Genomic DNA, 25,786 nt, shown 5'->3' with positions numbered 1-25,786 from the left:
CCAAACCAGATCTAAGTCTCTGCCTTCATCCAGCTTCCATTCCAGTAGACGAGGGGGACAATAAACAAAATGAGTAAGTAAAATATATACTAAGTCAAATGGTGCACAGTGCTACAGAGAAAAATAGGGCAGGGAAGAGGAGCATTTTGAGGGGTGCTGCATCCGGGGATAAGAGCAGACCCCACCCTCACAAAATGAGCTAATGCACATAACACAGTAAGTATAGCCCCCATCCCATAGCAACTACTCAATAACCAATGCCATTATAGTCACGTCACTTAACAACGGGGACACGTTCTGAGAAACAAGGCATTAGGCGATTTCATTGTTGTGTGAACATCATAGAGTGTACTTACACAAACCTAGATGGTAGAGCCCACTACACACCTAGGTTATGTGATACTAATCTTATGGGACCACCATCGTATATGCGATCCATCATTGACTGAAACATCATTATCCTGTGCCTGACTGTACTACCACTACTACTATTCCCACCACCATTGTCCACCTGCCCCCTGCTCCCCACCTCTGGAGCCAAGGCTCGTGCTCTGTAAGTTTTTCTCTGTTAGCATTTCACAAGAGGTACCCTTCTGAATATTTACCAAGGACGAGGCATGGTGCTGAGCAGTTATACGTATCCGATCTCATGTGATTCTCATGAACTCTCTAAGAGTGGGCATTGTTATTCCTGTTTTCCCAAAGAGGAATCTGAGGTTCAGAGGGGTTGAAGGGTTCCCCCAGATCACACAGGGAGCATTCAAATCCTGATTAGCCTGACTGAAGGCAGAACTCTTCTGCCTCCCAGGCCAGAAAGCCGGGTCCTACCTGCCCAGCTCAGAGCAGGCAATGCCCTTCCTCAGGATCTGCCAGCCGTGCCCACATGCCCTTTGGCACCACTTCCTGCCTGATGAGACACGCCAGGCCATGTTGCTGAAGACAACTGGCAAAGGCAAACCTGGAATCCTGACCTGCTTTCTCTCTCGGTCCCATTTTGTGATTTGAGGTCTCCAATCAAACAGACTCAGGAAGAGGGCAGCAGGCACCCATTAAACTGGAACCCTCAACAAGAGAGGGGGGGCGGTGAGCAGAGCAGAATAATTGAACAGTTGAGGTCAGGTCTCCAGATGATTTTCTCATATTTTATATGATGGAAAAAGTTCTCTTTTTTTCCTTTTCACAGTAGTTCGCAGCATTTCGGGCTGCTCCCCTGGAAGGACCTCCAGCCTTCCAGAAAAGATGTGTTGGTGGTGGAAGAGGAAGAGCAGAAAGAGAAGAAGGGGGAGTAGGAAAGGCTGACCCGGTCTGAGAGAGCCCACAGCCCATTAGCAGGAGGGCAATGAGCGCCCACCTGCTTTGTCCACGCCCAAAGCAGCTGAGTGCCTGCAGCTGGAACAGCACATAAACAGAACTCCCCCATAGGCGAAAAGGAACTTCGGAAAACAGATTCAACCTCTGTTGCTCATATGATGTAGTGATTCTGACAACGTAAAACCCAAGGATTATCAAAGTGGGGAGTGGCATGGCCACACTTTCCCCCTTTCCATGGAGTCAAGTGGCAGGAGCACTTTAAAAAGCCGAGTCAACATTCTAATACCATATTGTATCTAAAAAATAACTCTTCACAATACAAACAAAAACAAAGGCAGCTTAGTTTAAGGCTATGGCAGGGATTCTCAACCTTGGCACTACTGACATTTGGGGCCAGATAATTCTTTGTTGTGGGGGTGGGGCTGCACACATTAGGATGTTTAGCAGCATCCCTGGCCTCCACCCACTAGATGCTCTCTCGTGACAACTCAAAATGTCTCCAAACATTGCCAGATGTCCCTAGGGGAGTAACATCACCCTGGCTGAGAACCATGGGATTCTGGTTAAAAGGACAGCACTCAAGCGTTGGGACCCTGGTTTAAGCCACTTGCTGTGCTGTTACCCTGAACATGTTACTCAACATCTCCAAGTCCTGGTTTCCTCATCTGTGAAATGGACATGATAGGATACATAAGCTTCACAGTGTTATTATAAAGATTAACCAAGAAAAGTCTACATGAGTAGTTAACACAGTGTCCCGCTTAGAACGCCTCACAGCTGTGAGCTCTACGTATGACAGCAGATCTTTGTCGCCTTGGGTATGTATAGCAGATAGTCTCTGGACAAGACAGTGGGAGTGCAAAGAATCAGAAAGACTGATGGGTAGGGATGGGGGGGTGAGAGTCTTCTGTTCGTTAAAGAGAGCATGCTTTATTAAAAAAACAACAGTAACAACAATAAAACTTGAGAAACGCTGATCTGAACCATTGCTGTTGACAGCAGAAGATTTTGGTTCTGCTAGAATGAGGAAAAGCAATGAGCAGGAGGAAGAAGAGGCAGCACTCTCCTGTCTCAGCTGCTCATCCTAATCTTGCAATAGCAGCTGCTGAGGTTATCTGGGCTGAGCCTGGGCTGGTGTCCTGGCTGCCGTGGGGTGCCATATGGGCTACACAGCTGTGAGGAAGAGAAGCAAACAATAAAAACGGGTGGAAGGTGATTTTTCGAGCGCCTGTGGCAGTCAGCAGACCCGGCACATTTTGGCTTCATCTGCTTATGTCTCTCTGGAGAACGCTTCCAATCAGAGAACCACCTGGGCCTTCTGTAAACTCCCCCTTCTCAGCCCAGATTAAGGGCTGATGTTACCAGGAGCCCCCTCCTTCTCCTTGAAGAGCTTTTATTTCACGGAGGGAAATACAGAGAGGACTGGTTACATGTGTAGACTGGCAAACCTCACTCATCCATTCACCAGCTATGTGACCTTAAACTCTGATCCTTAGTTCCCTCATCTCCAAGAAGGGGATAACAGCTATAATTGTTGATCACAGTTCACTTGACTTCTCCACTTCAGTCACTAGCTATAACAGTATCAAAATATGTGGGTCCTGAGCGTATTCCACAACTCTGTTGATGATGAAAACAACAAACGTTTTTGAGTGTTTACTGTGATCTCAGCGTTGTATTAAGCCTTTTAACCCCATGAAAGGGTTGCTATGGGTGAGGAACTTCAGGCTCAGAGTTTAGGCAATTTGCTCAAGGTCACAGCGTTGGTAAGGACAGAGCCGAGAGCTGACCATGGGCCCATCTGACTCTTGAGACTATCACTTTAACGGCAATTCCTAGGTGCTTTGGGTAGGATTTACTAGAACAAAGAATTTACTAGAGAGCATTTTGTACACTCATAAGTGAGCGCTCTCTCCCTTAGGACGTGTGCTACTTCACAGATAAAGGGCCAAACTGGGGCAATGGAAGCAGAACCACCCACAAATTACCCCAGAAGCTAGAAACATACGCACGTGTCGAAGAATTTGGATTTGCCTTAATACAGTGCTTCTCAGTGGTGTCTGCTCAGTAGAATTACTGGGGAGACCTTAAAACGTCCCCACACCTGGGCCAAACCCCAGAGCAGTTAAATTGGAATCTTGGGGGTGGGGCCTACACATTCGTTTTCTTTTACATTCTCCAGATGATTCCATGTGTGACCAAAACTGAGAATGAGTGCCTATTTTAATGTCTACTTTACATCCCAATAGATGCCCAAACTCTCCCTAAAAACAGATGGATTAGACCTGGTGACAATTTTCTCTACAATAAGTGTTAAGTATCCACACTAAACCTTTTGAGTTGGAGGTAGGAATTCCCGTGGGATATTAGCTCCCTTTTTCATATTAACCAGAACAAACCTGATGGCAGCCAAAGGCCTCAAAGCATGTGATTGATGGCTTTAGAGATCCGTAAGGATAAGGCTTGGTCACCAGTCACTGGATTTGTCCTAAATTGTGAACTCACTTGGTCTCATCTCCTGTCTTATCACAGTGAGGAGACTCTAGAAGGACAATGTCTCATGATGGTTTCCGCCCAACACTGCAAAACCTTCTTGCTGAACTCCTGGACCTCGGCCTTAGAAAGGGATTTCGAGGAAGCGTGGAAGGATTCAAATCTTTGAAGGTTACGTGAAAGCCTTCTGTAACTATGGCAACATCCATCTGGGAAAAATGTCAGCTGCCAATCTTTCTTCTTAAAGACCAGTGGACATATCCAAAGAGCCCTGGAGTCTGTTTGCCACGGCCAATACTGGCTAATTTGCGCAATAAAAAAAGAAAGGGATTTGTGAATCATACTTGTGTTTTAGCCATGTGTTTTCAAGGCTTACTGTTTACTTAAGGAAAAGCTTTTGCTTTAACTGATTAAAGTATTATTTAAAGTATTTATGTATTAGTTGCTTGGCTAAGCCAGGATATCTGGGGTAAAATTCAAATGTATCGCATACATAAATCCAGGATATGACCAAGCCAGAAATCAGCCCTGAAAGGAAAAATAAATAGCAATAGAAAGAGCAACAGAAAGAGCTCACATTTTTTTTTTAATAAAACATTTTTGTTTTAAATGGCATGTTCTTCCCCAACACTCCCCAACACGCATATTTTTGACCTGATCCTTCTTTGTGCTCTTGCATTTGCTTTCTCACCCACTCTGCAAGTCATCTGACTTTTTCTACTTTAAGACACCCCCTGAAAAAGGGGACCAGGACAGTGTTCTCAAAGGGATTCCAGGAGGTTGAATGTGAGCCAGCAATAAAATGTGAGTGCTTCAAAGCTCTAAATATAGTTCTCTCCCCCTTGACAACTACTCTCTCATCACACTGGCCTGCTTTCAGTTCCTGGAACTGCACAAGTTCTCTCTTGCCTCAGGGCCTTTGCATATGCTATTCCTTAAGCCTATAATCACCTTCTTTTCCTCCTCCTCTCTTTTGCAAGGTCAAGCCCTTCTTATCCAATTAGCTTAAACAACGCTTCAGAGAGCTTCCTTGAGCATCTTTTTTAAGTAGTTAAGTCTCAGTATTCTCTATTCTTTACCCTGCTCACTTCTTTCATAGCACTTATTACAATCTGTCTTCATGTGTATGTATGTATATCCCCAGCTAGATTATAAAACATCTCCACCCTGTTCTCCGCTGAAAGCTGTGCCAATGGCCAGCTCTCTTACCCTCTGACTTCTTGTTGGGTTTGACACATGGGAAAGGATCCCAGGGCAGAAAGTGAGAGAGGTCAGGGTATTTACGGCCCTGGCTCCCTCCACCAGGTTGCTTGTTGGCTGCAGTTCTCTACCTAAGGCCTCAGAGTTCCTACCCAGTGGCCCTCCTTCATTAGGCTTTCTTTAATTACCCTTTGAATGTGCCATCTGTTTCCTGCGGGGGCCCTGACCCACACAGGGACTGGGTCTGATTTATTCACCAATGTATACTTGGCAACTAAGCAGACTGCCTGGCACATGGTAGGCGCTCAATAAATATTTGTTGAATAAGTGAATATAAAACAAGTCAGCGTCAAGATTTTTAAAATGTCTTTCTCTTCCCTATTCTTTTTGTTTCCAAATCTTGTATCAAACTCTAATATAGAAAACAGATAAAACAGGGTTGTTGGGACCGTGGTGAGCAGGGGAGACAGATCGGCACGGCTTCCTTTTATACGGCAACTCTAGAAACCCAGCACATTAGAGATGCATTTGTGAGGGGAGGGACGCCATAAAGGAGGGGGTGGCATCTTACGCAATTTCTGCAGTTGAGGTACACAATATTAGGGGCTGAGAGTGAATGATATTTACAGCTCAATGCTCCCAGGAGGACTTTGGGTTCAGCTGCTGGATGACAATGGGATGGAGGGGGTGGGGAGGGGATGGCACTTCTGTGAACCCATGAAGAGTGCTTAAAATTCTCCTTTTATAGCAGTCCTGGGGCTCAGAGGAAAGCTGGAATAAAAAATGCCCTCTGATCTGATATGCTCCATCCAATATTGCCAGATAAAGGTGTGTCACCCTACTACAAAGTTTCCCATAATAAACAGCTGCAGAGGGCAGAAAGTGACAGAGGAAGCCATCTGCTTCTTGAGCAGACCTAATCCCGAGCGGAGAGCCACGAAGGACAATGCTCAGGTGATAGAAAGCTCAGCCATCCACGGGTCACGGTTCACTCAAGGATTGGGAGATTTGGGCTGCGTCAAGGAGAGCTGTATGAGAACCTCAGGCCAGGCTGGCAGTCCTCTCCCTGCAGAGGGGCCCTGGCTTGCAACAGATCTGCAGACGGGGGCCTGGCCAGGCTCGTTTCCGGAGTTGATCACGATCTCAATGGAAAACTTCCATCGTAGTCCTCTTCCCATTGTCTTCCTTGCTCAGGGCCCAAAGAGGGCCTGTTTCTTATCCTCAGACTCAAAGAACAAATTAACTCCTGTAAGCTGTGGCCAATGGGAATTCTCTGAGAAGTTAATTGATACTGTGGGGAGGAGGAAGCAGCAAAGGAAAGGCTGAGGTCCGGGAGCTGACAGTCGGTTTTCTCACGTGGGGGGAGCCGGGTTCCATTAGCGCTAATAGGTGTTGCAGGGGCATAATTAGGCCGCAGCTCCTGGTAGCCTCTTTTAGCTCAGATAAGGTTGGAAATGGAGATTCAGGGAGAAGGAGCTCATCTTTCTGGCTGCAAGCATTCCTGAAAATCCAAGCCACAGAGCTCCCCAGCTGTGGGCATCAGCATGGCCTGGATCACTGACATCTACAGGACTGCCGAACCTCATGCTCACCCATCGATCCTGGCCCTCTCCTTCTATCCCTGTCTGTTAGAAGGATTCCTGAGTTTCTTTCAATCTTCCTTCTCCCTGTAAGTGAGCAGTGGGCTGAGAAAGAGTTCAAAGGAAGGTGGCAGGAGGTCGGCACTCTGGGGTACCTGATAATAAAAGTAATAATAACTCTCAAATATTGAGTTTGCCAGGTGCCAGGCATGCAATTAAGTGCTTTCTGCATATCACCTCGAGATTCACAACAGCCCCATGCAGCAGATATTTCCATTTCCTCTTGAGGAAGCTGAGGGACTGAGAGATTGAAGCCACCAGCCTGAGGTCACACAGCTAGAGAGGTAGTGGGATTTCAATCAGGTCGGTTTGACCCTTACACACTAAACCCTAATGTGTGCTGTAGCTGGGGTCAGACTATGAAGCATAAAGGGCTCTTTCAGCTCCAGAGGGGGCTTGTGAAGTGCCCAGCCAGGGAGGCCCCTTCACATGACATCAGGCCCTCCTCAGATTGGTTCTGAATGGCTTCGATGGGGACTGATGATTTTCAGTGAAATTCCCTGTGTCTAGACCAGGCTCTCAGCCTTCAACTACTGGCTTATGGGGCCAGACAATTCTTTGTTGGGTGGAGAATGCACTATTCCGTGCATTGTAGTGTATTTAGTAGCATCTCCGACCTCTACCCACAAGAAGCCAGGAGCACCCTGCACCCCAAGTTATGACAACCAAAAATGTCTCCAAACATTGCCAAATATTCCCTGGATAGCAAAATCACCGCCCCTCCTCTGTACCATCCACCCCACCCATCCCTGTTGAGAACCACTGACCTAGACCACTCTGCTCACACGGGGGCAGTGTTTGTGTCTGAGTGCGTATCCCAGGGAAAGGGACTCTCCCCCGAAACTTGTCACCTAGGACCCAGTATCCAAATATAAAGGAAGAGATAAAAAAGAGGAGTTATTCTAGGCTGTTCTCTTCTCCTCTCCTTTCTAGCTCTGAGCTCAATCTGCTCCCAAGAAACAGACCCAAGTAAAGCCTGAAATGGACTTTTCTGCCTTTTAAAATCAGCACCTCCGATTTGAAAGGCAGCCATCCGGACGTCTGCTCCTGCTGGGATGAGAAACCCTGGCAAGGTCCAGACTGCTTGCTGCTAGGCAGCATGGAATCATTGCCAGGCATGCTCTTACCAACAGCACAGTGTCAGAATCAGAAGTAAGTCCCCACAGGTGTCCTTGGACTGATACCATCCTCAGGGAGGCAGATCTGACTGGGCAGGACGATCAACTCCAAGAGGCACGAGTCCCTTAGACTTCACACAGCCGAGTCAGGATTTGTTTCAATGAAAGACTCAGAGAACACAAATGCACAGGAGGACAGTTTCTACTCCTTTGTGCAAGGAGCAAAATGAACCTGTTTTGCCTCCACTCCTTGTCCATGGGAAAAATAAGAGAGAAAAGAGAACATGGGGGCTGGATAATCTGTAAACTGGAACACCACACCTTAGGGTAGCCAAGAGTTGAGAAAGCCTATTTTCTGGAACAGAGAAAAAGAATGGGAGAAATATGCCCACTTTAGCTAAGTGGATGGGGAATTTAGCATGACATTTTTAAGCTGTTAAAAGTTTTTGTAGCAAAGAAAACAATAGGCTTTTTCTTAGTAATTTTGTGTTGGAAGACACAGACTTTATCTTCTGGACGGTGCCCCGCCTGTTTGATCAGCCTGATTTGTGACAGCTGCCTCCCAGAAACATGTCAAGGTCTGGTTTTGATTTGGGAAGGGCAGGCTGGAGGAGATGCCTGGCAGAACAGGGCTAACATACACACACACACACACAGCCACTTGGATGCTCAAGGTGATGCTGGTAAAAAATTGAGGAGGGCTGGTGAAAATTATTCTAGAGTAAACAAACAAACAACAAAGCAATCAGTCTCCAATTCTGATGAGACTTTGGTTTCACGGCCTCTTGATTTGCACATTGATTTAGAGCTGAAACAGGCCCTGTTTGAGGATGAGTGTTTTATTGTCCACTTTTTCTGCTGCATTCAGTGACAACACCAACATCACTTGGCAAGTACTGCCATCATTCATATTTAATCTATACCATGTAATTAAGGAATATACCACCCACATGTTTTAGACAATGTGCTCTTAATTCATTAAGATGCTATGCACTGTACCAAGAGCTATTTGATGTCAGGGACATCTTCAGAGCTTTTCAGAAGAAGCATAATCTAATTTGTCTTTTGTCTAAACAGGAGGCTTGCCTCAGCACTAAGAGGGGACGCAAAGGGGCAGTGGAGGAGAGAGAAAGTTACAACCATAGACAAGCTGGTAAGTATGGTTGATCACTCAGATGATAAGGTGAGGTGTCCGGTTTTTTCTAGCTCAGTGGTCCTCAAACTTAGTGGGCCGAAGAGTTCTTTGGGGGCTCTTGTTAGAAATGCTGATTCCCAAGTCTGAGCCCTGAGAGATTCTGTTTGTGAGTTTGGGATGGGGCCCAAAAATCTGCATTATTGACAAGCATCCCAGATGAATAGAACATAGGTGGTCCTTGAATTACTCTAATTGATGGAGTGGATGTTTGCCTGTTTACATGGAAAAATACACTCCAAAAGTTGGCTCCAGGTGGCTCACACCAGGAAGTGGGGTTTTAATCACATTAATTTTCCAGTGCTCTGGGAGACATGTCAAGCATGGGTTGAAGACAGGTGATGGTGAGCACAAGATCACTGATAGGCCTCACACTGCCACCACAACGCCTTTGCGAAGGAGATGCTAAAGATGCTTTTGCAAGAGGCCGAGAAGGTCAAGGATCTGCCTAGCTGCTGAGCCAAAATATTTAGAAAGTTTAATTACATTTATCAGGAAAGGGAGGGTCAAAAAAGTACATTTTGTTGATGAAAGTAAAAGGAAATCAAGATTTGGAAACTGCCTAAATGTCCAAATTCAGAGATGTGGTAACATCCATTCAACTGAAAATTAATGCAGTCACTAAAAATGATGGTTAAAAAGCTGTGAAAATAAACTAATGATAGACTGCAAATGAAGAAATTCAGGACACAAAATATTCAGTATGTTTACAACTCAGAAAAAAATAACGCACGAGTAATACAGGAAAGAAACTCGAAAATTCACCAAAATATTAACACTAGTCAATTGGTGAGAAGTGGATATTTTTTCCCTACTTCTATCTTTTTTCTTAATTTTTCTCTTCTACATTTTCCTAACTGCCTATATTAAAAAAATAAATCATAAAAATCTGAATTTCAAAGCCGTTTTCAAGTGGACAAGAGCTATCTTATTCCCCTTGTGAGATGCCCACATTCAAAGGTTCCAAGAGAAATGTGCACACATTCTTTAAGAATCCACCCTATAAAATCTTGTACCAGTCTGACGAGCCCATGACCCCCCCCCGCCCCGGCTTCCACTCTGGACCCATTTTTCCAGTGTTGCCTTTTCAATAATAAAACGAATAAAATCAGCAATCTTTTCTCTCCCGTCAGCAACCATGGTTACTTACTCTGGGCACAGATGATTGCTCACGCCCAAGGAGGTTATAAATAAGCCTCCTGAATAGTTATTAAAAACCAGGACACTGGAAAAATTTCTCTGAACCCAGAAAAGGTCAGCGAGACTGTGACATGTAGCAGGGGTGCCTCAGTGCCACTGGGCTGGGCTGTGTCCCCTGCTCCCCATCTCTCTCACTGGCTCTAGGAATGTTCTCTGCTTCCACACAGGCCAGGAAATCAATCCAGACAGAGAAACGAGGGACGAACAGATTCTGCCCTGACTTTTCCTCTGTTGGTTTTCATCTGCCCCTGGTTGGTGCACCTGGTTCAGAGCCGTGAAATGCCAACAAGAGGGCACGGCGACCTTGAGAAGCCCAGAGGAAGTGATCCCATGGGACCTATCAGAAAACGTTCCTGAATCACATCCTCAACACTTGGACGAGAGGGTTGGGCCCCTCCAAAACACTGCACTGGCCTGAAACTTCCACATTAAAATCGCCACAGGGACATGCCCCAAAGACCAGAGCTCTGTCTCCAGAAAACGATCGCTAACATACATAATGGACATTTGATGTCAAGTTCAAATGGTACGGCTTCTGGAGGAAGGAACCAGACCAGGAGGGTCAGCCCCAGATGGGTGGGATACCTACGGTTCAGTAGTAGATACCTGTGGTTTTTACCTCTTTGCAGCACAATCCCTCTTCCTTTGAAATTACTACTTTGGTTTCCCCTGGAGAAGCTCCCCCACCTCCATTCTCGGTCCCTGCAGTTTTGGACCTCACTGCCTCATTCCCAGGATGGGCATGGGACTCAGGCCTGGCCCATCAGAGCAATCACACCCTCTGGCCTCAGGAGTCAGTTTAACAATTGTTTCATGACCCAGGTCAGGCAATTGTGAGACAATTGGGGGACTTTCGGTGACACTCTTAAGAAAGAGCGGCTCCCATTCCCCTCCACCTGATGCAACGGATGTTAGCCTGGAGCTGCTGATAGCCCTGTTCGCTGCCCCTGGGAAGAGGCTGCCTGAGAATGAAGCCAGTGTGGAGGAAACAAGGACTGAGAGCAGGAAAGAAGCTGAGGCCCAGACACATCATTTGGGCACCTGGATCCAGCTGTGCCTGGAACCCAAAATCTGTGAACTTGGTAGTTACTTGATTAAAAAAAAAAAATGTTTTTTTTACACCAGTTGGAGTTTGAATTCTGACATTGGCAAACAAAAAGTGTTCTGTAATCCCAGTAAACAAAGACACTCCCTATGCACTTCTCAAGTAGATTGCAGGCTAGCCCTGGGGCCAAATGACAGGACTCCAGGTGAATTCTAGGTTTTCAAATGTGCAACTGCTGACTGGGCCGCACATCTTCCCCAGAGGAGGGAATGAACAAGAAGACCTGGGCTGCGTAACTTCTGAGCACGTCTGAGGTGTGGCCACTCAAGTAATGGGCGCCAGCTGGTTAGGAGGTTTTACCCATCGATTTAAATAAAGAAATTGGGTTAGAGGATGGATATCCAAGTTATGCAGAAGAGCAGGAGAAATGTTCCTGCCCCCAATTAAATGTAGAAATGTTTTGCATTACGGGGATTAAAAAACATTACAGACATTCTTGGTAAAGGGCGCTGTTCCAGTTGTTGCTTCAGATCCCCACTCTGGTGTTTTCTCATTGCTTTCCAGTTTGCCAGCAACACTGAAAAATTACCCCACTCCCCCAGCAATCAATACGTCTTGGGGTTGCACAACCAAGTTTCCCCTGTCAGGGTGCGCAGGTGATGCCTGTTAAAGGCGTGGACGTGTCACAACAATGCAGCAGTGATCCAAGATGGGAGGAAGCCCTTTCAGACTTCTCTTCCTGCTGCGTCTCTGCATACCCAGGCCTGTGATACAGCTACTTTCTGCTGATGCTGGCTTGGGTCAAAAATCAGAGTAGGCAAACTTTTATCTATTTTTAGGTTTTCAAATGGATCTCTTCTATCTCCCAGGACCCTTCCCCCAGGGGCACTGTAAACATCTGCCAATTTCCTCTCCTAAGTCACTGTCACATCCATCCTCTTATTTCAGTCTTCATTCTGTTCACACCTGGGTGCTGCCACCTTCCCCTAGTCCCCGGGCTGCACAGGTCTCCCTGGATCAGCACTTGCCCTCTTCCAACCCATTCCCTGCACTGCAGCAGGGGCCATCTTTTCAAAATGCAGATCTGATCACATCATTTCCCCTCCCTGCTTGGCCTGGAACCTGAAGGGCTTTCCATTGCCCTTAGTGGAAAGGCCCAAACCCTAAAAATATCCTAAATGGCTCTGTACCACCTAGCCCTCACCTTCCTTTCCAGCCCTGTTACTCTCTGTGCTCCACCCATCCACAGGGCTTTCTTTCACTTCTTCATACTTGCCACACATTTCAACCACAGGACCTTTGCACGTGCTGCTCTTGCTGGCTGAAATGTTCCTTCTCTTATCCCTTCAGCATCACTGTCTCAGGATACCCTCTCTGACCTCCCCAATTTGGCTATATCCTTCTTCATATGCCCTCCTAGCCCCACACTTACCACAGATGCAATTTTATATCGTACAATTAGATGGTTACTATCTATGAAACTCCACTGGACTGTGAGCTACAGGAGGGCAAGGCCCATGTCCACCTTGGCTCAGCGTTGCATCTCCGGCACCTACTAAAAGCTAATATTCATTGAGCACTTAAAGAGAATTAGGCACTGTCCTAAAATCTTTATAGGAATCAACTCATTTAATTCCCACCACAACCCTGTAAGCACTGTTGTGATTCCATTTCAAGGATGAGCATACTGAGATACAGAAGAAATAAGCCAGTTGCCCAAGAGCACACAGCTATTAAACTGCAAAGGCCAATTTCCAACTCTGGCAGATGGTCTATAGCCCACGCTCGCTCTCACTCTGCTGTAACTCACAGGGGAGGCACTCGCGTCACATTTGCTGGCTGAATGAACGAATGAATGGACAAACAGAAACCATCTTTCCTTTGCCCTCACTCCCATCCACGTCTGCATTTCCTTCCTATAGGTCCCAGTTCTCTCTGACCCAACCACTCCTTACAGAATCGGGCTGATCCTCAAGGAATAGCCACGTTCCCAGCCCCATCCTTGCACACAAGGGCCCTTTGCTGGGGACCAGCTGACAGGCTCCAGTTGTCCTTTGGTGTGACCTCTGCCTGAGGGAAGCAGCCCCAATTCCAGCTCTTCTGCACACCTGGCCCCGGTGTGACTAGACCCTAACTTACACTACAGCCTTGGTCTCCTCTCCATCAGTGCATCCTGCCCAGGTGCCAACCCCTGGACAATCTGTCCTGGTCTCCTTTGTCTTTGCTGCCTCTGACCTGGGCACATCACCTCGGACTGCCACCTTTGCCTCCTGCCGTTCAGTTTTCACTTGACACTTGCGCTCAAGCTTCCCTCTAGCCCTGTCAGGGGCAAACAGACACATCCACAAACTGGCTGCAACAAGAAAAGGGATCCTTGTCCCTTCAGGAGAGTCACTGCACAAATCTCCCAAGTGTGATCAGGACCCTTGCTGGGCGGATGCACATCAGAGAGGTTAAGAGGCTTTGCAGACCATCACGCTGAGTCCAAGTCCTGGCCCTCGGGGGTGACCATGACTCACAACTTCTTTGAACTCTATTTGTACTCATATTTAAAATGGATATAATAATCAGACTTATCTCACAGGGTTGTTATGAGGATTTAAAGAGATGCTATGCGTGAAGTCATTGGCATGCCAGGTTACCAGTGGTCTGTTGTGAGTATCATCAGTTATTATCATCATCCTCACTCACATCTGCCATGGGCTAGTGATTAAGGGCACAGGCATCAGAGTTAGAATGACCGAGTTTGAATCCCGCCCCTTCACTTCCAATCTGTGTGGCTTTGGTCTGCTTATCTCTGTGCCTCACTTGGGTCATCTGTGAAATGAGAATAACAACTGTATCTACTTCCTAGGGTTGTTGTGAGGATTAAGTGAGTTAGCTCATGCAAAATGCTTAGAACTGTACTGAGTACATGATAAACATCCAATGATGTTAGTTGTTGTTGTTGTTATTACCATTTCTTTCATTTTTTTTTTTTTTGTGCTGAGGAAGACTAGCCCTGAGCTAACACCTGTGCCAATCCTTCTCCACTTTATATGTGGGTCACCACTACAGCTTGGCTGACAAGCAGTGTAGGTCTGCCCCCAGGATCCGAACCTGCAAACCCAGGCCGCTGAAGCGGAGTGTGCCCAACTTAACCACTAAGCCATGGGCCTGGCCCAACTATTTCTAATGTTATGATCACCCAGGCTGCAAGTGGCTTTTGAGGCACATTTAGGCCACAGTAGGGATAAAGAGCTTCTGCGAGGCTCCTACACGGTGGTGGTACAAATGGTGACGGTGCCTGCCTGACTCACTCTGTGTGAGCATGAGGGAGGGACTGTATTTTCCAAGGAGAAGAGATGTACGCTCCCAATTCTAAACAAATCAGGCGGTGCCAAGCCCTGATCTGAGTCTGGCAAGCCAGTGGGGCTATCTGGTTTTCCAGATCTGTTCTAAGGAAAAATGCTGCCCACAAAAGATCATGCTTCGTGCCAGATTAAACATTACAGACTTATTCAATAACATAAGTTACTGACCACGGAAGAAAAAAAATCCATTATCTTGAAATCTAGCTTTCACTGAAGCATCCAGATGTGTCCTAAGCCTTTTGTGACACATACCTGTTACTCATAGACTGCAAGTCTAGGATTTAAATATACACAGACGGTTCAGATGCTGCCTTCTCTAAAGACTACTGAATTTTCTGTTAAAATTCAAAGGCGACAGTGAGGGTCGGCTGCAGAGAGAGCGACTTTCCAGGTCTAGTCAACGCAACATGCGTGGTGACCGTATGCGCCGCGTAGGACGTGAAAGGCTATTTAGGGTCTGCTGCAGTGACAAACGATGAAGCTGTGCTTAGAATATTAGCCACAATCTTTCTTCCAGGCTGTTGTGTCTGACAGATCCATGGCAACACAAGGGCACAGAAGGGATTTTTTTAGTTCCCTGTTTCTCTTCTCATGTTCAGCTCTTCTCATGCTGGTTAGGAAAAAGAGCTGCCCAAGGAGAATTTTCAAACCGAAAAATGCAAACCTGCACAGCTGGAGATGCTGGGAGACGTCAGTAACCAAAATATTCCTAGAGGTCAAAACCATGTACCAGTATGTTTGAGATGAGGGAGAGATACTACTAATAAAAGGTATCACGTAACCACCACAGAGGGTCATGTGTGTCAAAGACTGTATTAATGAGGTTAAATGCATTATCATTTAATTCTCACAAAAACCCTACAAAGGAAGTAGTATTATTCACTGAGTTCCATAGATGAGGAAACTGAGCCTTATAGAATTTAAGCAATTTGTTTAAGACCACACAGCTCTCACATGATGAAGGCTGGATTTGAACCGGTACTCCAAACCATTAATTAAGTGAGAATCTGAAAAACCAGGGCTTATGTGAGAACTTCCAAAGGGACTAATGATGGGGTTAAAATTGTGCCCATCCTAGCAGCTCACTTCTGTCATGTGCTGTCCAACAGGGGAGCCGCTAGCTACATGTGGCTACTGAAATTTAGATTGATTAAAATGAAAGGAAATTTAAAATTCAGTTCATCGCTGTTGAGCACTTGAAATGTGCAGCTGACGGCCTGAAATTTTAATTCCATTTAATTTTAACGAATTCAGATTTCAACAGTTACATGTGGCTAGTGGCGACTATGTTGGACAGTGTGATCTCAGGACTTTTCTCAACTATATCAGACATGGCTCAGAGCTGCTTTCCAAAAATCTCCGAGACAGAGGGGCATCAGTTGCTTCGCCCAAGGATCCATAGAAAACCAGGGGATAAATTCCCCACCTCTTCCTTAGGATTGGAGACCATATGTTCTTCCAACGGAACCACATGGCCTTTCCAATGTTCCCCGACCCCCAGATCTCCTGATTTCCTCCTAAGTCCTAGTGTGAGGACAATAAAGCCAGAACAGACAGACCCAGGAACAAATGATCGCAGACAATGGTTGCACCAGCATCAGCAGGGAGCTGGTTAAAATGCAGGCTCCTGGGTCCCACCTCTCTAGGATCTGATGCAAGGGGTCTGGGAGGGAGGCCCAGGAGTCCTTATTTTAATCAAGCAGCCAATGATTCTAATGCAGGAGGTCTAGCTTTGAGAAATTCTGCTTGAGAGGCTGAATTACCTATTTATCTCCTGGCCTTTTAAATAATTATAGCACATAAATCTGTTGAGAATAACACAAACTGGGCTGGAAGCCAGGCAGCATCACTCTGCACTAATTGCTCACTTCGATGACATCAGGCAAGGTGCTTAGTCACCAAGGCCTCATTTTTTTCATCTGAAATATGGGGGTAAGGATATTTGCTATTTGTCCTCTAGGACAAATGAGAACATAGATGCAAAAGCATTTGAGGGGGATAAAAACTAAAAACACACCGTATAGACATCCTACAACTCAGAGACACATTTTGCTTGTCTAGCAGAGAGTTTAAATAGATTCCACATCTTAAAAAATCCACATATTTAACTTGTCTGGAAAAACTGGAAGATTTGACAGCGTGGGGCTCATAATAGGTTGGCAGCCTGGTGTGATTAAGAGCATTGCTGTGGGGCCATATGCACAGGTTCAAATCGAAGCTACATCTTTTAAAAGCTGGGTTACTTTGGGGAAGTCCTTCAACCTCTCTGTGCTTCAGTTCCTTCGACTCTGAAGTGAGAATTTAGTAGGATATCTCTTTCATAGGGTTGCGATGATTTAATTAAGTGAGCTAATATTTATAAAGTGCTTGGAACAATGTTTGGCACTGGTAAGAGCTACATAACTGTTAGTTGAATAAATAAATACCCCTGCACGTGGCAATAACCAGCTGGAGCTGAGCAGTGGCTGTCCCCTACAGATGGGGCTGACATGCACAAGTCTGTCATAGGCTCCATCCAGACACATTTGACTATGGGATCCCTGTTGTAAGGGGCAGACATGTGTCTTCCTCCTCAGGTGTCCTGCCCAAAAGGGACAGACTATCCATGGGGAAGGGCCAATTTTTATTTTCAATCCATTGTGGACTGGTATGTGGCTTGCTGAGCACGACTGATACACAGCACATGCCACAGACAACTCACCTGTGGGTTCTACAATACCCTGGCTGGTCTGTCCCTGGACCGATAAGATGAGCCCACTGAACACGCACTTGGATGTCACAGCAACGTCAAATTGCTCTAAGGTTTCTAAACACTGATAATTTCAGCACTTATCTCGCCGTGGACTGTGGCCAGCCCTGATTCTCAGACTACACTTTGAGTAGCGCCATCTTAGAGGACATCTACATCAGTCTTTACACGCACACAGACCGGCTAGACAATTTGGTTGCAGAGGGCAGGTATGGGAGTGTCTCTCTCTCCCCACTTTTGTCCTTTTCAGCCTGCCTGCCTTCTCTGTGTCTATCCACGTTTCTTTTGTCTTTATCTACACATTAAAACCAGCTCCTTAATGAGATACTGGGCTTCAGTCTCAGAAGTTGTCAGGGACGTTTTGGGCTCCCAAGCAGCATCCGGTTTCATGAGGACTGCCTGCAGCTCACAGCTGTCCCTTCTCCTGAATGTTGCCTTTGGCCGACAGGAGCTGCCCTGCCCCATGCCCACATCCACAACCTCATCCCCACGTCACTCTCCAGCAGCCCAAAGTCAAGAACTGACATGGTGGTGCAAAATGTCAGCCCCTTTGTCCCAACAGGGAAACAACTGTATGGTGCCAGTCATCCTCTAGAGCCCCCTGTGGGATAAGGTTGACGCTTGACTCCAGCCCAGACATCATTCTTCATTTGGCTCCTCTCCCTGCCCCGTCCTGCCTCTCTCACTCTCCTTCGCTGGAAGCACGCCCTGAACATATCATAGGCATCCTAATCCCTGTCTCAGGCTCTGCTTGTAGGAAATCTGATCAAAGACAAAGGCCATAGGAAACTTGGGCTCACCTTCCTCAACAACCTATTGGAGGAGGGCACATGGCAGGAACAGCACTAAAATCCTGGTGACGGGCATCAGGTCACCCAGAGACTACCCCATGCTGTTTTCCAGTGGAACAGAACCTACCTGTTGCATTAGACAGGGCCAGTGATTCCATGGAGCCCCGAGGGGTCTGCTCCGTGGGTGTCATGTCCTCAGTGTATTTCAGGGAACTGATTGGATGACGGGTCCGACACTGCTGAGTGGATATGGCCCCTTCCTCCTCCTCCTCTTCCTCCTCATATTTGGGCACTGGGATGCTGCCTCGGGTTTCACTAAAGCTCTGACTGGACATGTCGCTGTAGCTCTCCTGGGATCTCAGCCTTCCCGGGTAATAGTCCTCTCGGCACTCCTTGATGAAGCTGCCGCCGTGCCCCTTCATGGCCAGTGACGAGCTCCTTTTGGGGTTGCTGAAGTGCTTGGCCCACATGTCAGGCTGGGCTCCAGCCCCTTGCCCACCTGGACTGTAGGAAGTTCTGATGTTGCACTGGCTGAGGAGCTGCAAAGGACTCTGGGACTGGTTCTGCTCCATCTTATTCCCGTAATGGTAGGGCTCATCCCGGCTCCTCCAAATGGGGTCCCGGTTGAGGCTGGGCGTCTGGCTGGACAGGCTGAGCAGGTCCATCTGCAGCGACAGGGGGTCCACGTCGGCTGAGAGCCGGTTGGAACTCACCTGCAGCTGGCTGTGCTGGTTCAGCACGGGCTCCTCCGTCTTGCCCTTGTTCTTGCCAATTTTGGCACTACGCCGGGACTCCTTGGCCCTGGCATTCTGAAAGGCTGAATCGGATGAGTCAGAGCCATTAGGGTCCTCCCCGGCACTGCAGGCCCGTGAACAGAATATCTGGCCCTGTTTGGGGAGGAATGGCCGCCCCAGGAGGGACTTCTTGCAGTGAGCACAGCAGAAACAGGTCTCAGTGGCATGCCAGTGTTGGCCGTCATAGGTCATCTGACCTTGGTCAATCCCTGGGGAAAGAAGAGACATGGAAGAGGCTGACGAGATGCTCAGAGTATTGCAATACGACATGAAGCATACAGCACCCTGGTTTGTCTCAGGGTTCCAGATGCAGCAGAATAAAATGTCAATACAATGATCAGGTCCCCACGTAAATGGTACTCATGTCCTATTACGAGACCCCCCTTGCTCTACCAGTCAGCTCCTTCTTAACCCATTTGCTCTGAGAATAGAGAAACTAGTTCAAAATGGCTTGTCCATGAATCCTCCTGCCTGGGACATACTCCTCTGGACAAACAGCAATAATGGTACTAATGTATCATAAAGCACTGATTTAAATGCTTTGCATATATGTAAACTCATTTAACCCCTTAACTGTATAAGGTAGCTTTCTAATATTATTTCCATTTTTCAGATGAGCAAACAGAGGCACAGAGGTTAAATAACTTGCCTAATGTAAAATAGCTAGGAATCATAGATGAGATCTGTACCCAGGAAGTCTTGCTCCTAACCGTGACATTGATGCTGTCCCCATCACCCTACTTAGGGGTCTTCTCAAATGCCAACTCCTTGGAGAAGTCTTTCTGTCCACCCTAATAGCATGCTCTCCATCATTCTCCACCTTTATCTGCTATATTTTTCTTCATTGTGTGAATACTGCTTGACATTGCACCACTATGTATGCACATGTATTTATTACTTCTCTCCCCCACTAAAACTGAAGCTCTATGAAGACAAGGTCTTTCAGTTTCTTTGGTATCTCCAGGCACATGGCCTGGTGCATCAGTCTCAGGAGACCTAGTGCAGGTCACGTGCCCACCCCTGAGCCAGTCACTGGATTTGCTGAATGGGTGGATGAACTGAACTCCATCACCAGGGTATGCCAACCCAAGTGGTAATCACTGTAGCAGCTCAGTGGAAAAGAAAACAGTGGATCTCAGCCCTTGGTAAGGAAAAATCAGCCCTTGGTAAGGAAAAACTTGGACGTGGTTTGTCAAAGATCTCTCCCCTCCATAAGCATGCATATCTTTTGCTTAACTTCATCAGGAAAGGATGAAACATGTTTCCTCCCCATGCCGGTGCTGTACCTGGCTTACATGATCTTGTTACACCTGTGATCTTGTTCCACCCGCGTACAGGAACCTCCCATAGCCCCAGCTGTTCGTCCTCCTCAGCATCTCCTCTGCCCTCCTCTGGTTATAGGACTTAATCTCCCTGTGGGACAGCCTCTCCTGCCAGCCCTGGGCCCTGAGCTTTGGGAGGGGCTAAAGCCATGCCTGGACCCACCCCTGGCCAGTAAAAAGCCGTATCTTCCAATCCAGTGACTGTTCAGGGGTGAGCACGTGACCTACACTAGGTCATCTAGACTGTTGCTAAGATAGTGACCCAGGGAGGCTCTCTTTTGACAGCAGTTGCTAAACTCGCAGAATGGGAGCTGGGAGCTGTTGGGGCCTTCCTCCCATAGGGAGAGCCTGCTGCGAATGTGGCCCCAGCAATCACTGGGGGATGAAAGGGCACCTCTGCAAGACTCCTGATGTCTGACAATAAATGTCTTCCTGGAAAGGGAGTACCAATGTGAAATTCACCTTTAGTGGCTGGGAGTCCTGAGCCTGGACTTTCCAGGAATGACTTCTAGAGACTTGTCTAGAGAGGCAGTGATGAGAAACTGGGAGGAATAGAGAAGGGCCAAAGAAAAGGCAAGTGGCAGAGCAGCCTCTCCTCCCCGCCTAGCTCTCCCTGCTTTCCTTTATGTCCCTGGAGCCCAGGGACAGAGAGGCAGGAGGCAAACTCTTCTCCCTACCAGCTCCTCCCCAGACTAAGGGGGATCTGTTTATTTAACAGTCAGGCCCTAGGGACTAAGAGGGGATTTTGAGAGGAACAGGAGCAGCCACAAGGACCACTCCAAGGCAAGAGGGACCCGGTGAATCAACTCCTCCTCAGCACAGCATTCCCAGGAGGCCGGGGCGGGCTCCATCCACACTTCCTCCCCAGGCTCCTGGGAGGAAGCAGGACAGGCGGGCGCAGGGAGGCATAGCCCTCTAATAGTTGAGAATGAGGCTTCAGGACTCAGACAAAAGCAGGTTCAAATCCCAGCTCCAGGCCATTCCAGCTGGTTGTAAACATGCTGAGGCCCATCAGCTTGGGTTCAAATCTTGGCTGTGCTGCTGCCTGGCTGTGTGACCCTAGGCAAGTGGCTTCATGTCTCTGTGCCTCAGTTTTCTCTGAGGTAAAATGGGGAAAATACTAGTACTTACTTCCCAGGGTTGTAGAGGATTAACTGCGTTAATATGCAGAGTGTGCTTAGACCAGTGTCTGCTAACTAGTCTGACTGCTCTTCTTTTTGTATTTTTATTAGGTCTTAACGCCTGTCCCTCTCTTTTTCTGAGGGCTGCTGCCTGGGTGCAGTTCAAGAAAGAACTCTGACACTGGCTTGATCTTCCCTCCCCTGCCCCGAATCCCCTCTCCTCCAGGGCGTTTTGCCTTCCTATCCCAGCTGCCCTGGGTCCTGACTCTGAGCTCCTCCTCAGCGCTACAGCCCCAGCAGCTGCAGCCGTACCCACGCCCTGTCAGAGGGACGCAGGAAGTCCAGTTCCTACAGCCTGTCCTCCGTCAGCTGCTTCTCCATGCTTCTGCAAGGACACGCACTCAGATGTGGCAGCCGAGGCCTACTTCTGGGGATGAAGCCTCGCAGAGGACCGGGCCGCGGTGGGGAGAGTGGAGAGGGAAGCGTCTTACAAGGCTGCGCTGCAGGCAGCGGAACGTGGTCCCTGATAAGCATCAACCATGTCAGATGGTGCTCTGAACTGCTCCTGAACTCTAAACATCTGGAAAGGGGCTCTGCCATTCCACATCTAAGCGTTCCTTTTTTATTCCCCCTCTAAGCCCTTTAAGCACTTCTCTGAGGGTGTATCTGTCTACTGCTACAGCCTCGGTCTGTTTATAGGACTGTTTACTCTGCTGCGTGCAGGCAAATGTACCGTTGCCCTGGCAACGGCTGCCTGATGCAGGGTCCGCTCTGAGCGGCTGTATAAATATGGAATGTTTGTATAATATGGTCAGAGTAAAGCACCCAGACTGTGGGATGCATGATATACAGAGCATAGCCTTCGCGGTCACAGGAAAATTACGCTTTACAGAAAAGTGGATTTAGGGGGGGAAAAAAAGGGTGGGACAGCATTTTAACTAGAGCAGTGATAACACGGCAGGCCAGAGGTCCCCCTTTCCAGTAAAACATTGATGCCTTTTATGGACTTAAGAGGGGAGGAGAAGGGAATGCCAATCAAAGCTTCAAAGAGCGAAAAGAAGGTAGAAAGAGGAGAACACAGAGGGGCCTTCTGAGGTGTACATGCTGTGGCAACAGACCGATTTTCTCTCTTCCAAACCGCTGAGCACGAATTCTAAGTGGCAGTTTCTGGAGAGGCTGTTAAGCCTCAACGGAAAGGGACAGAAGAAACAGAAGTACTACTGAGAAGGGGGTATCGGTGCCGTAGGTAAGTGTTCTGTACACTCAGCCCCTCTCAGCCGAGCAAGTACCTACTTGTAGACCCAGAATCCACGGTGAGCAATGCCACGTAAGTTGCATCATTTTCCTCTGACAATGTCCCACCCCCTGCCCTTCCTCACATGTGCAGCCACCTGTCCAAATCAAGCTCCCTATTTCCTAACTCTTAGCATAACAGAGAGTCTGCTTCCCTGTTCTGATCTTGTGAGAAATGAAAGCTCGTTGGTACTTGGTTGAGGCGTCAGGCCATGAGAGGGTGAGGTTCTTTGGGGTGAAGAGAAAGGGGATTTGCATATCACCCAGGCCCCCGGAAGGGAAGGCTGCTGGACAAAGGTCAGCAGCAATGTTTGACCCTGGCCTGGCAGGGACTCCAGCTTAGAAAGGGCTTCATACTACTAACTAATTTTTCATTTGAATACATCACTTCTGATGAACCAGGGAGACAAAGCCACTTCTTCTTGTTCCCGATAAAATCTTTTAAGTTGGGTAAAATGGGCTCCAGGCTGATAATCTCCACATCTCCCCCGTGTAGGTAAGGAGCTGGCAGCTTCTGAGCAGATTTCTTGGAATTGCACAAGCCACAGGAAGATCAGGCTGCTGGTCTCACAGACACTCATCCACTGCCAACTCTTGTTTTTCTTTTTAAAGGGCGGCTCATTCTCAAGGTGCCAAAACAGGCAAGTTGAATGAAGAAGCCACAGATGCAGCATGATCCGGAATAGCATCGAAGGGTTGAACAAATTGGTTATTTGCAAAGGGAAAACGATTTTCTCCGTCTCAGACCTACCGCTTATTTGGGGAGTTTATAGCTCATGAGCTATTTGAGGTTCTCTTGCTTTATATTTGGCTGGGTCAGCTTTTGCTGATTTTTTATTTTTAAAGACATGCTTGCCAGAAACCGTTTGGTTTTCTTGACTATCCCCTTCCTACCAAGAGGACCGCTTTGGTCCCTCCCTCTGCTAACCCTCAAGTTTTTCTAAGGAGGCTGTGGAGGATCTGTTTATATTTCCCTTCTGACACCCCACTCCGTCCCCTTGGTGGTGGGGCTATACATCACATAGCCCCCTTTCAGGGGTGGGCCTATGACTCAGGCAGACCAATAGAAATACCCTATTCTCTTGTTTCCAGGGTAGATCATATGACCAAACCAAGGATGATAAGGTTCCTATTTGGAGGAACTGACTCTGATATTAGAAGAGACATGGCCCCACTCCCATTTGACAATGCATGTGCTAAGATTATGTATATCTGAGGGGTCATCTTAGCTACCATGTGAAGATAGCTTACTTTCAAATGAGGCCAACAGAAGGCAAGCTGAGCTGAGACACAGGACAAAAACAGACTTTGTTTGGACCCTTGATCCATCCCCACCTGAAGCCAGCGTACTCCTTGGCCTTTCTAGTAAGATGAGCCAAGAAATTTCTTTTTCCACTTAAGCTATTATGAGTTGTATTTCTATCACTTGCAACCGAAGGGATTCTAACTCTACCAGACACAAATGAGATCTAGTCACAGTAGGACCGAGCTGAGTACCAAGTGTTGCCTCACCTATGTGCTGGGCACAGGTGTCGCAATATTCTGCATACAAGGACTCGAAGCAGTGGCAACAGTAGGGCCTTCCCTCCTTCATGATGTAGCGCTGGCCGCCCAGCACTGTCTCGCACTCGAAGCAGCAGAAGTGTTTCATGTGCCAGTGCCGCCCCTCAGCTTCTGTGCATTCGTCTGCAAAGATGATCTGGAGATTGGGAAACCAAACAGTCAGTGGTTAAGACGCAGCCATGAGAAAGCATTTTCAAGAAGGAGAGCTGTGGGAGGCCCAAAGGAGAGGAGCAGGAAAGCAGGTCCCGCCCACAAATTATTAAATAAAAATCTATACGTATGTTTATTCTATATCTCTATCACCTCTTGCACTGAGATTTGCCTAAAGCACAATGAAACATGGTTTCTGGCCTGGCCAGTGATTAATTTAACTGCATTTTAATAAGTGGAAGAATGTTCTACCCTGACGAATATAAAGTGGGACTCAAACTGACAGCTCATGGGCACTCTGAACATACATATCTGTTTTATTTGGCTTCGATACAATATTTTTAAAGGGAAATGTCATATAAACACCTGGAATCTTGGTTTCCCTTTTGAAGATTTAATATTCAGCAATGCTTGGTGCACATTCCTGCACGCCAACAGCAAGCTGGAGCTGAGAAGAGGGGGTGCTGCTTTCAGATGAGTGGCGAGTTCTTCGGTTTGTCATATTCTTCACCATTCACTGTTGCCTTAAAATGAGTCACCTTCATTTACAATACCTGCCTACCCCTCAGAAGCATTTGTGTTTTGACTCTTAAAATAGAGTTTTTTAAAATTTCAAAGCACAGATCTAAAAGCTTAATATAAACAGCAGTAATCAAGGCTGTGTGGTACTGGTACATAGACTAGAGAGCCCAGAAATAAACCCAGACACTTATGGCCAATTGATTATCAACAAGGGAGCCAAGGACATTCAACAGAGGAAGAATAGTCTCTTCAACAGATGGTGCACGGAAACCGGGCAGCCTTATGCCAAAGGATGAATTTGAACCTCTACCTCACACCATATACAAAAATTAACTCAAAAGGGATCAAAGACCTATATATAAGAGCAAAAAAAATCTATAAAGTGCCTGGAAGAAAACACAGGTGTAAGTTTTCTTGAATTTGGATTAGGCAATTAGGCAATGGTTTCTTAGATGTGACACTAAAAGTATAAGCAACAAAAGGAAAAATAGATAAATTGGACTTCATCAAAATTAACAACTTTTGTGTTCAAAGGACACCATCAAGAACGTGAAAATGTAACTACAGAATGAGAGAAAATACTTGCAAATCATGTATCAAATAGGGGGCTAGTATCCAGAATATATAAACAAACTTACAACTCTACAATAAAAAGAAAAATCACCCAATTGAAAACATGGGCAAAGGACTTGAATAGACATTTCTCCAAAAAAGAAGAAATGCAAATAGCCAAAAAATACATGAAACGATGCTCGACATCGTTAGCTAACAGGGAAAAGTGAATCAAAACCGCCGTGTGATAACACTTCACACCCACTAAGATGACTATAATGAAAAAGACAGACAATAATAAGGGTTAGGGGAACTGGAATCCTCATTCACTGATAGTGGGAAGGTCAAGTGGTATAGCAGTTTTAGAAGTCAGTTTA

At 46.9% G+C, this 25,786-nt stretch overlaps 1 protein-coding gene across 10 annotated transcripts in view; it reads right to left on the bottom strand.

The window, feature by feature from the left end:
• Positions 1 to 25,786, bottom strand: part of PRICKLE2 (prickle planar cell polarity protein 2) — a 305,604-nt gene that overhangs the window by 18,149 nt on the left and 261,669 nt on the right. For all 10 annotated transcript variants that reach the window (XM_044754525.2, XM_014859291.3, XM_070492429.1 and 7 more), the window contains 2 exons: positions 24,135 to 24,321; positions 18,220 to 19,095 (listed from right to left, as the gene is read on the bottom strand). In XM_044754525.2, coding sequence (XP_044610460.2) covers positions 18,220 to 19,095; positions 24,135 to 24,321 — 1,063 coding nt within the window. The remainder of the gene's footprint in view (positions 1 to 18,219; positions 19,096 to 24,134; positions 24,322 to 25,786) is intronic.

The sequence above is a fragment of the Equus asinus genome, chromosome 21 (assembly GCF_041296235.1).
Source record: "Equus asinus isolate D_3611 breed Donkey chromosome 21, EquAss-T2T_v2, whole genome shotgun sequence".
Lineage (NCBI taxonomy): Eukaryota > Metazoa > Chordata > Mammalia > Perissodactyla > Equidae > Equus > Equus asinus.
Note: the sequence above shows the minus strand (reverse complement) of the source record. Positions and strands in the feature narration are given on the sequence as shown.